General features: G+C 50.1%; 3 protein-coding genes across 3 annotated transcripts; 1 reads left to right on the top strand and 2 right to left on the bottom strand.

Annotated features, from left to right (window-relative positions):
- Nucleotides 1–99: 99 nt before the first annotated feature.
- On the bottom strand, nt 100–1,005 carry EPUS_07311 (uncharacterized protein; the record flags this gene model as incomplete). Its single annotated transcript, XM_007788031.1, has 2 exons — nt 100–655; nt 803–1,005. The coding sequence occupies 2 exons, from the start codon at nt 1,003–1,005 to the stop codon at nt 100–102; spliced, it is 759 nt and encodes a 252-aa protein (XP_007786221.1).
- Nucleotides 1,006–1,162: 157 nt separating this feature from the next.
- Nucleotides 1,163–1,505, bottom strand: EPUS_07312 (uncharacterized protein; the record flags this gene model as incomplete). Its single annotated transcript, XM_007788032.1, has 2 exons — nt 1,163–1,234; nt 1,287–1,505. The coding sequence occupies 2 exons, from the start codon at nt 1,503–1,505 to the stop codon at nt 1,163–1,165; spliced, it is 291 nt and encodes a 96-aa protein (XP_007786222.1).
- A 2,622-nt stretch (nt 1,506–4,127) lies between these two features.
- On the top strand, nt 4,128–4,937 carry EPUS_07313 (uncharacterized protein; the record flags this gene model as incomplete). The annotated part of the gene is made up of 1 exon (XM_007788033.1): nt 4,128–4,937. One exon carries the CDS (start codon nt 4,128–4,130, stop codon nt 4,935–4,937), a length of 810 nt encoding a protein of 269 aa, XP_007786223.1.
- Between the last annotated feature and the right edge of the window lie 7,225 nt (nt 4,938–12,162).

The following is a 12,162-nucleotide window of genomic DNA, read 5'->3' on the forward strand; positions in this document are numbered from 1 at the left end:
CACGAAAATTGCGCCGCCAAGTGACTGAGAAAAGAACATCAACGACATACCAATCGGCACGTTTTTCTGTTGCAAGACAGTCTGTGCAGCTAAATTGGGCTATTGCATGCCTGTGCCCAAACCAAGGCCGGACAAAGCTTGGTAACCGATCCATTCCGAATGCCCAGTAAATCTCGTCAAGGTGGTGATCAGACCAGATCCCGTTGACGCCAGTATTGTGGACACGAACATCCACGGGACGTAGTATCTGGTGCGAGTGACGATGGCACTGGCCAGGATAGAACCAGCGACAAGTCCCAAGACCATAGGGATCGAGTTGACCCCAGATTGCACGGCAGTGGTGCCTTTGACGGCCTGAAACCACAGAGCTATACTGTAGAGTATTGAAACCATGCCGCCACCGATACACATAGTGAAGATCATCCCACAGGCAATACTCCGGTACTTGACGATGCGAGGAGGAACTGTAGCATCGTCCTGCCTCCATGTCTGTATAGCAGTGAAACCAATCGTGAGCACACCGGCAAGCCCAAAGAGGGCGATGATACGTGAGTTGTTCCAAGCATATATGGTCCCACCCCATTGCAGTGCAAGGAGAAAGCAGGTGATGCCTGGAAGGAATAGAACGGTGCCAAAAGGGGTTGAGCCGGATAATCTGCCGCCTGATGGGCATAGACTCCTTGGCATGTTTTACATGGAGGAAGAAAAACAGAATTATTAACGTGACCACGGTAATAGGAAGGCTAAAAGATCATAAGTCTGCCTTGACCAATAAGACGCGCATTAAGAGCCAAGGACGTACTTCATGTAGAAACACCATCTCCATGATACTCTGTCCGTAAAGGTTCCTCCCATAACGGGCCCGATGATGGAGGAGATGCCGAAGATTGCACCCATAAAACCGATGAACATGGGACGCTTCGCAAGGGAAATGATATGCATCAGGATGACACTTGAGCCGGAGAAGATGCCGGCGGATCCTATCCCAGCAATAGCGCGTCCCATGATGAATACCGTAGAGTTTGGGGCAGCTCCGCATATCGCATACCCACTTCGAAAATCCGACAACGGCGAGGTAAATAGCCTTGGTGGGATAGAAAGTGTAAATGCGGCCCTATAAAAGCTGTGTTGCGTAAGCCGTTACCAGGTAAGCACTCGCATATCAGCTGATATCGTCCAGGGAGTCGAATTGCTCGGTGATGCGGGGCACAGCTGTTGCAATAATCATTCGGTCCTACAGCGTTCAGCGTGGAACTCTAGGACGGCAGGGGCAAGGAACAACAAACCAATGCAACAAGAAACATAGTAGCGTACAGGGACAGCATAATCACCGCCAGGTTCAGGCCTTTGGGTAATTGCTGCTCAGCTTCACTGCTGAGCTGTTTCCCCTGAACCTTGGGTTCATTGGATACATCAGACAGTGCCATTGTAGAATGCTGAGCAGCTTCCTTTGGTTCGGCGGCAACGTCAGTACTTGTATACGTAGGAGTCTGAGTTGTGGACATTGCGTTGTGAGAGAATAAAGGTGATCATGGATGGAAAGTAGTTCAGGGGGGAAGATCTGGATGCCTGAAAAGATATACTGATGAGTATGCTCTTCTGTTTTTGTGCTTCGGGACCGGGGCTATGAGATTGACAGTTTCGGCCAGCCATGATACGGTGAGGGACACAAAGATCCTCGCTGAGAGGTGGGATTACTCGACTGTCTCCAGATCATATCACCCCGTGCTACGCCCATACGGCTACCTAGCTCTCGTCAGAAAAGACATGACAGGAGACTGGCCCATCATTTCCCGCCAATAGCCATATGCTATTGCTGCCGTCCATGCTGTTGGAATGATTTGAGCATGTACTTGAGGAGCTGGGACCGAGGCCCATGTAAGCAATTGATGTCGCTCTTGGCATGATTTCTGGTGTGGTATCAGCACTGCAATGGAAATGACTTGAATGGCTGGGTATATTGGTGTAACATAGCTGAGTTCTGAGTCAGCTCCATTGATACCTGTTCGGCTAAATGGGCAAGGACCTTCCGCAGGCCTTGAGGCGCGGAAGCGCTTACATACTGTAGCGATCGAGGAATTGTCAAGTATTGCACAACAGTGGGTGTGCTTGCCATGTATTCGAGGGTGCATACGAACATGCAGCGGAACAGTAGATTGTAGGGAAGGGGGGTATGTTTCCACTGCTTGTGCATTTATCCCCCTGTGATCGAGCATTCAGCGTCCGGATACTCCCGGAGTGGCATAAACACGTTTTGACAGCTAGAAGGCCAACAAGATGCTGTGAAACAATCGGCAGCCGTGATCTTGAAAGCCTGGCATCTGTTCCGCACTCCAGTTTTGGCTGTATCATAGGCTCAGGGCAATTTCGCTGCCACGATACGAACGTGGAATTTTCCGGGACCATGTCAGGGCGGCCTGTGCTGATTGCTTTAAACCGAGTCATTGACGGAAAGAGAACCACCACACGGGCGCATCCATCACAAGGTCTTGCCACCTGATGGATTGACAATCGGTAGAGGAAGTAGCTGGTGGGAAACGATTGCGACTCAGTAGCACTCAGTGCTGTCGGGAAGTCTCCGCCGGGGTTGATATAAGCTTTCATAAGTAGTGACCGTCTGCTGCCCACCACTGAGCCCTATATGATTGTGAAGTATTGGCTAGCACTCGCGGAAACTATTCGGCGGCACCAAGTACTGCTAGTACCACGTTAAGCGAGTCCGAAGGGTCCGATAGGGCTGAGCTCGGGGCAGATTTGTGTCTCCGCAGCTTGCATTCTTTCCTATTGCACCTAGGCGATAGGTAGATACCTCTACGTTCTGTTTGAAAACGCATTAAGGAGCAACTCGGCTTGGCTGTTTTTTTGTCAAGACTAAAACTCTTTTCGAGGAAAGGCTGCGAAGTAAGGATTCCGACGGGATGGGCAGTGTGCCGACATGACACGACTCACCTTTCCGCCTGTCATCAGCGGCGAAGCATGACCCAGGTTATGAAACATCTCATTCCCTGACACGAGGAACATGAAGGTATTTATCAGGAGGGACAAAGTTTTGTCTCTAGCCTACCTGGTTGTCAAACCACACCCAGAGCCCGCTTCCTACCTTAGAATCACTGCACCGAGCCCACAATTCAGTCACCCTAATTCTGATTGTCTAGAGTCCAGCAGGCTCCATTCTGTCCATGGTAAGAGAAATCATTGCCCTTGCTGCGAAGCGTCTCTCCGATATCCCAAACATTGGACCCAGGCTCCAGGGTTCAGCACCAGAGTGATGCCTGTCCTACTTACGTTCGTCGTGTATCGAAGTCCATAACCAAAATAGCGGACCATTTGGTTGATCGGTGTGGGAAGCCATGGAGGCTCAGACTAGGCCAGACCTCAATTGACCAAATTCACACGAACCTGGTTTGCGGAGGTAAAGAACTATCACGGCCATCGTCATACTGCTTCTGCATCCTTAGAAACTCTGCAAATATGTCCTGCAGAAGCTTAAGAATAAATGCTCTCGATTGCGATTGGCTCTAATACGAGGTGCAGTAATTGCTGCCCTGGTCGCGATGTGGTCCGGTCCGGTGTTCATGCGGATCATTGTTGCACAGCTGGATACCCGAAAGATCTGTTAGGACTTTGTTCGGACTCTAGAAACTCTTTTCAGCCAGTTACGTACTGCGCAGTCAACTTAGTGAAGTCTATGCAATGCGTCTCGGTATCAGATCGATCTGCTACATGCGACCTCTGCCGGTCTTCGGAGTTTGCAAAAGTGGTTGGTAAGTAAGCTAGGTAGAGTGACCTCAGTTGTAGGCCGACATCCGATCAGCTTCCGCCTACTAGTTAGTGAAACAATTGCCCAACGAAGCTATCTATATACTCATTACCTGTTGACGTATTCGTCTTCTGACCGCCAACCTCACATAACGAGACTCGTCCATGTTCGAAGCTTAATCCCTATTTCTACTTCCTCTCCTTCCTTTCTCCGGTGAGGTGGATCCGACAGCAATACGCACAGAAATCCAGAAGGATGAGATTTCTCTGCCTTCATGGCAAAGGTACCAGTGCTGCGATATTTAGGACCCAAACAGGTAATCACAAGTCTTTTCTACGCTACCTTGGCCCGCGTGAAGTGAGACCTGATGAATTCGCTAAGTTCGGTTCTTGCTACAGCCTCATTCCGCTACAAACTCGACGACTCGATCACTTTCGAATTCGTAGATGGTCTCTTTCCGTCAGACCCTGCCCCAGACGTCCCTTACTTCTACGCACCCCCATACTACGCCTGGTGGGAAGGCAACACCCCCGCTTCCGTGCGCACTTCCCACACCTGGCTCCAATCCAAACTTGCGCGCGACGGTCCCTACGACGGAGTCCTGCTCTTCTCCCAAGGCTGCAGCGTGATAGCCAGCTTCCTCCTCTACCACCAAGCCACCAACCCAACATCACCACCCCCGTTCAAAGTAGCAATCTTCATCTGCGGCGGCATCCCGCTATCGATTCTCGAAGACCTCGGCGCGAAAGTCAGCCAGGAAGCCCACGACTGGGACCAGAAGACGCGGGTCCTCCTCCGCGAGAAAACCACCGATGCCGCCGCCATCCTGAGCCATGGACACGACCGATGGGGAAGTTCCGCCAAGGATGACACGGCTGAGGAGGACCCCGGCGCGAAAATAATGAATAATCCGCAGGACGTCTTTGGCCTCGACACGACGCAGTTCTCCGAGCACTCCAAGATCCGAATCCCGACCGTGCATATCTACGGCTCAAAGGACCCGAGGCGGCCGGCGTCGCTGCAGCTGGCGTGTCTCTGTCGCGCCGAGGTCCGGAAGATATACGATCATGGTGGTGGGCATGATATCCCCAGGCGGAAGGAGGTCTCGGAAGCGATCGCCGGGTTGGTGAGGTGGAGTGTAAAGATGGCTGAGGGCGACGAAGGAATTCGAGCTTGAAGACTGAGGATGGGGTAGTTTGGTGTTGGGGGGTGCTGGTTGTGATTTTATTCTCGCTGGGATTTGCATGGAATCAGGAGTCATGGCCGTGGTGATTAGATGGGGCCGAAGGGCTGAAGTCTTTGAGGGTCTAGGCGCACAATCGGTGTTGGCATCGGTGATGGCATAGGTCTGCAGCACTAGCTCCACCAAAACCTATCCCATCCTTTTTGTCCCCAAGCCTTCTGCCTAACTTTGATTCGCTAGAGATCTCCATCCTTGCGAATGATCGGTGTGAGTTTAGACTGACCATACAGGTTTACTGCTGGCTTCCAAATTCACGAGATATTGATGCCGGAATGCATTGAAAAACCCAAAGGGGATGAGGTTCATTGGTCTTCATGAAGATCATGAAAGACAACAATTGTCAATTTATGCATATCTAAGCTGTCTCGAAGACAATCGAACTGAAGCCTACTATAATAAACACTATACTCACTCCTGGGTCATCCCTTCCAGCCGTCCAAGCCTTTGACATATCGAAACAGAAAACCTCTACCCTACACCCCAATCTCAACAGTCAAATCCCACCTTCATAACACTCAATCACACTACCGATTCGGTTTCACCACACTAGCCGCTACAAGCCTTTCATCTGCGGATTCAACAACGCCTTCCAATCCCCATGATCTCGCTCCATATTATTTAATGCCTGCATCATTGTCATATCCGTTACCCTCAATAGCCTCTCTTGACTTGGCGCATGGTCCCAGGGCCCGGCAACACGTTATACCTTGATCAGCACTCTTGACCCTTGATTAGAGCTGGGACGATATTATTGAGGGTGGTGGCTGCCTCGGCTAGGGGCTAGTTGTGTAGGATCATGCGGAGGGGCTAGATCTGGGCTTGAAAGGGATGCAGTGTGAAGAGTTTGTGGCGTTGGAAGAAGATCTGAGATGAGAGAAGGGGGGAGTCGGGTTAGGTGGAGAGGGAGTTCGGACCGCTCATGGCGTTTTCGGTGAGGTCTTGGGCTATGAAGTCCAAATTTGTGAAGGTGACTGCGAGTGTATGGCGGCAGAGCTGGTGGATCCGCTGGATCTGGGAGGAAGGGACGGTGGGACGGATTTCAGGGACTGTGAAATTAAACCTGGAATTGGGCCGGAGAGCGAAATCGAAAATGAAGAACTTACGTCGACGACTATTCCTCGCCCAAACCGGCTCAATCACACCCCTTCAGAACCTGCTTGATTGCCGTGCCCTTACTGTTGGTCATATTTTTCATGCAGCCTACAATTTGCTTCGTCGTTCCGGGCATGGTGGCTAAATCATCGAAGATTGGAAGAGATCTATCCTTTGCTATGCTGTACCCAGTTTCGTTCTTCGCTACGCTTCAGGACCATCTCTCTGACGCTTCTACAAGCTTAGCAGTAGCAGGAACCGATACCTTCAAATGGCCAATCGTGGAACTTGGATTTGTACTGATCAGGGCGGAGGTTGCCAAGTGTGTAATGCTGTTTCATTCAGGTTCCAGTAGAGGTTGCTGGTCATGGCCGTGCGGGCGATAGTCTTTAATTGTTTTTCAGATACGTTTGCCAAGGTAGCACAGTGTAGAATATGGAACGAATCTAGTAAGGGAGAAGCGGGAGAATATTTTGAAATTGGTCAACCAGTGGAGATAGGTGATGTATTGATAGTATCATGTTCAGAGATTGGCAAAATGGTTTTTAATGGCGAAGTGAAGCAGGACGAAACTTATGCCGATGGTTAGGATGGGCAGGTACTCACCTGGCCCAAGAGCTATTTGAAATGTCCTCAGGGCGGCCTGTGTTAACGGGTGCCCTGCAGTAGCGATGTCGCTTGGTGCAGAGCTAGGAGTGGTAGTTGTAAAGCATCTCTCTGGCTATCTCTGAATCTCGAGGGGTTAGCTTCTCTGCTGTGGCAATCGAGGCTGCCGGAGTTTGACGATTCAACGGTAGTTATGGAGGCCATGATTGTCAAGAAAGAAAGCAAGTTAGGGTGATTTGGTCATGCGTATCGGATAGATTTGATCTAAGTTAGACAAAATACGAATAGCGTGGTCGTTTTCTCGTCTTAGCAGCGACTCGCGTCTTCTCCAGTACAACCAGCACTTGCTATATTCCTGGGCACACGAGATGGTATACGCCAGAGGCACAGAATCTATTGGTCGGAGTCGCTAAAGTTGTTTCGTTGGAGGCTTCGTGTCATGCTCCGGCCAGCTGTCAGAAGTTCTTAGGGGAAGAATTGCACTGAATGCTTGCCCGCTCGGGGATCTCATCGGGTTGCATCACGGTCGCTCCCGTCCGGAGGTCTTGACTAATCAACACGGCAGGCTCCTAGTCCCAGATTTACCTTAATCTTGGCCCGAGCCGGGCTTCGCTCGAGAATAAAGGCTGTGTAAGTGTTGCTCATTACAGAGGTGTCCTTTGTCCAAAGCATGTAAAATCCATGTGGTGAAGAGGAACACAAATCACGTGCTGGTACTAGAACTCCGCTTACAAAACCCGTGGGACAGGGCCTTCCCAACCATCATTGACATATCATTAACGCCCTATCCAGTGCTGTCACAAACAATGCATTTTCTGTCCTTGCAATGAGTCTTGACCTCCGCTTAGCAATGCTTTTCAGTGACTGTTACGCAGTGTGGCTCAAGACAGGCTAAGTCTCTCGCACAGTATCCGTTTACAAAGTATGGAGCTGAAGCAACGGTGCAATTTAAAACGGCACTTCCATGAAGTTTCTACATATACAAGGAAGGGCAAGGAGCCATGTTCGTGGTGCTTGACGAGCAATTGTCGTTCACGTTTCATATCAATTCACTACCAGCAGTTATCTTTGTCCAGTTCGCGCTATGCTACGATAAATCTGAAGCAGCAAGGGAGCTTCGTTAGCGTCCTCGATATCACACCAGCCCTGTTCTGGTTGGTGCAAGGTTGTTTTCGCTGCGTTATGCCCATTGACGTTCATCAAGCCTGGTATGGCGTCCTAGGTATGGCTCTTACTAAGCCAGAACCTCCCATGTTCGCGAAGACTGGATTATGAATGCTGGGGGACTGGCCCAGGACTGAAAAGAGGCTTTCGGAGTCATGATCGATTGGCTCCTTCCGGAAGCCTCTCTGGCCCCAAATGGTCTTTCGCACTTAGTTATTATGGTCTTGTTGTGCTCTCTTTCAGTTGATTGTATCAAAGTGATCTCAATTTGATGGGTGAAAGGTACCAGCTCAACATGGTCCAAATCCTCCAACTATATTTCTTTGAACACCAAACATGTGAGGTATACCCAGCGCTATGAGACCTCTTCCATGCTCAAAACTCACCCAATCTGCATTCTTTCTTTGAACAAGCCTATGAGAAACTTCGAGCCGAAGTCGGTCAACTCCGTGCCAAAGACTGAGGAAGGTATCCTGGATTTGCAAGAATTGCAAACCTTGTGTCCTAACAGCAACGTTAGAGGACCATAACCCAGCTACTGAGAACAGCCTGACATGTATCCATCAACCGGGCCATTTCATCAGGTTCATTAGTTGCTTCAGGAGATTTTCTACTATAGTAATATCCAAGTCCGTCTACACGCGGAAATGGGTTGCTTCTACACTTTGCCATCCGAGACATGCCTACCAGGCCTCCGCACTGATGCTCTCTCGGCGGTGGCTGCGAGTGTACAGAAGCGTTTGCGCGCTCTTCCCAGCTGCTGTTCAAACAGTCCTGGTTATATTTCGTACAGGCCTCTGCGCCTTACGCGCTGGAAGAGGGATCGACCAGTCTCCTGAGACATGGTCAATGGTTGTCTCAAGTCAACCCCGAAAAGGTAGCCGAAGCCTTCAAGGAATTCCCAAGGATCCAGGTGGGTCGTCAATGGCTTTCAATAAAGAGAAGAAACGTTGACTTGCATTAGCAATTTCCTCCAGTCACTTAGCCCTACATTAGCTTGTATGCAATACACGGCTCATCATCAGTGGCCCCTATAGAATTTTGAATGATCCTGGACAATCCGCAACATTTACCGGACTCTAATCGAAGACAATTTCAATCTATGGTCTCCTACTACGCGCTTCACCTCCTTGCGCGGCATGATGTCGTGTCCATCTTGGTATCGACCGATGCACAATTATGGGTACCGTACGTCGCACGAGCATGACGGGGAACTTGATCCTAGCAGGGAATTTCTGATTATGGCTAGCAGCTGCCCTACGCAAATCTTCCTCGAGCCCCGTCGATGACGAAAATTCAGCCGAGGAATGGCTTCCATCTCACAGTCATCTGATGCACCTCGATTCGAGGTCGTTTTGATTATAACGACAGCTACTCAGCGTTGTATTATACACTGAAACATGTCCTACATGCAATTATTAACCCACTCAGCGGTATGCTTATCTCCAGTATTGGCCCCATGAACCCTGTCCAGCCGTTGACTAGTAATGAATTCCAGGTGCGCGGCTAGAAAGCTCGGAGATTGCCATAAAGAGGCTCCTCCCTTCATTGCGACCCGGTATCACATCTTGAAACCACTGGAACAAGAAAAAGTACAAGCGCCACTCCGCATAGCTATTGGAAAGACAATTCTGCAGCCTTCGAAGCGCCATTTTTCAATATTCCTCCCAAAGGAGCCACATGATTGGATCTAGCTCAGCAGATTGCGTTGATGTTGGAGAGATGAGCTCTGTGCTTAGACCTTCGCACCTGCAGTTACTCGTTATTATCGGAGGGATTACCAGGCTCTCCACCTGGGACCAGCAAAGGCGAACGTAGGATTCCGGCCACATCTCTGGCAATTCGATCAGCTCAGCCGACCTCGGGATTTCCAACATTCAAACCACCAATTCAAGCTTCCGAAGGCAGGCTTTGAACACGGTTGGAGTTTTTTCTGAGGCTAATACCATTTCCCACATGGTAGAGCGTGGGCAATTATTGGATGAGATCTGTACTCTTCTCATACACAGCATGCTTGTGGCCAAAGCCTCACAGTCTAGAGCCACTAGTGTTCTGGCTGGCATTGCCTACGAAATTGCTTGCCTCGATGGCCCAGAGGAGACAATCATAAGTGGACCACTGTAGTCGAGCAAATGGATGCGATCCCAAATGTCTTCCAAGAAGCACAATCTAAGGACGATAATGATCGAGGCTCCATACGCCTATCATGCGTCACAAGCGGAGGCCATTCTAGATTGTTTTGAGACATTCACTAGTGGCGCAACTTTTCGCAAACATATCACACCTATGATCTCTCCGTTATGCAGGTGCGGTATCACAGAGGCGGGCATGCTGAGACGGCAGTACTTCGCCGGCACTGCCAAACCATCACAGGCAGATCTCCGGGATCAAGATCGAGCCCGTTACTCTCGTAAAGACACAAGGCTTACATAGACGCCACAGTACCCTAAGCCATCGTTAGGGCCAGTCGAGACCCTTCCTAGCGGAGTCCACATTGTACGAAAGCCGCTTGAGGAGCTTCGCGATCGAGGCGCCACCGCAAACCTTTCAAGACGCTATCCAGGCCATACGGAACCTTGGAGGTCCCTATTCATGGATCGATTCGGTGTGTTTCAAACAATACTCCTCGGAGGATTAGCAGTCAGAATGTACAAAGATGGCACAGTACTATCACTCGTCCATCTGTACAATCACATGTTCTGATGCGCCAAACGCAGAAGCTGGATTCTTGGGCATCAGGCATACTATTACAGGTGAGCGCTGCACCATCGACCGCAAGAATTCGGACAGGTATTCTTAGAGCCGAGCGGAGGTTAGCTATGTAAGACTTGAGCCGTTCACATGGCTAAAGCTCGCCGACGACAAGTTGGTAACTGAAGAGTCGAACATGGTTCCGTTCTTGGTGACCGAGACTGGACTTTGCGAGAGAAAGTGCTATCACGTGGGACCTTGCACTTTGAGAAACACCAGTCATACTGGGCGTGTGAAGCAGCTAGACATTTCGAGGAGTTGGCCGTGGCACCCCTGCAAAGAGGCGATTTAAACATCCTCAAGTTTCCCGCAATGAGAAGGGCGAAGATGTCCGTGCAAGGTGGAATCAGAGTAACGACGAATGACAAATTCCAGCCCTATCTGGTTTTGCAAGATTGGTTTCAGATCTGCCTCGCGGATGGAGTACGTCGCTGGGTTATGGGGCATGCATATCACCCCTATGGCATCAGCTGGAAGACGTGCGCACGCGCGAGGAGCAAGGGATAGCGCCGGAGGCTGACCAGAAAGAGATCAGACTATTTATTGCCTGTCATCCACGTCTTGGGCCAGCGTGCAGACACCCCCTGGGGCATCAGTATGGCCGGCATGGGCAGAACCGGTTGATTTTCAAAGATGCAGATTCTGGGGGACTCACAAAGAGCTAGATGGTCTCGACCCTTGCGGTAGAGTGCATTCTACTTCTTGAACCTCCGTGCAAAAATGGAGTTCGGTGCTTTGCTCGCACAAACCCCGGACACGGTTGAACGACAATTACTTCTATCTTGTCGCCAGCGCCGCGCCGGATTAGTGAACAGCAGTCTACCGGCCTGATGACGACGATGGTGTCTTGTCTTTATCGTCAGGGGGTACCGTGTCTGCTAATCGACGCGAGGAGGAGATTCCGGAGGATTGGGCTGGTCTCGTTGTTGAGCTTTAGTCCCGGGAGCAAGAATGCTTTCAGGCGGCAGGATATCTTGAGGGTTCCCCAACGGGAAAAATTAATGGGCCAAAGATCCAAGCTGGCTTGATGATGATGCTAAGGAGCGAGATTTTGAACTTTGTTCGATCTTATGGTTCTTCAAGGAGAGAGTCACCGGTACCAGATATCGGTGATTGGCACTCTGGTAACATACTTGGAAATGAACGAGGTTTGGAGAGAAATGAAAGAGGTTGTGGCTTGTTTTGTAGATTTATGTATCCATCTTATGTGAAAAGGAAAAGGAAAAGAAGAAGAAGAAGAAGAAGAAGAAGAGCACAATCAGGCTTCATCGACCCTAAAGGGTGCCCCCCCACCGCAATCCTACAAGCGTTCTTCTATAAAACATATATTAACCCTTCTTCCGAGAGACACGTGGTCGTAGACAAGAGATGCAATCACCACAATCAACCAACCAACCAGCAACCCGTGAGACCAGCGATCCAGCTAGATAAGGGAAAGATACACCGACAGGCCCTAAGACTGGGGATACTGAAACCAATCCAAACAGCCAGCCCAGCATCCCCATGCTTAAAACCAGATATCACAATTCCTTCTAAGTTCTCACCG

This window comes from Endocarpon pusillum (assembly GCF_000464535.1).
Source record: "Endocarpon pusillum Z07020 unplaced genomic scaffold C711415, whole genome shotgun sequence".
NCBI classification, from domain to species: Eukaryota; Fungi; Ascomycota; class Eurotiomycetes; order Verrucariales; family Verrucariaceae; genus Endocarpon; species Endocarpon pusillum.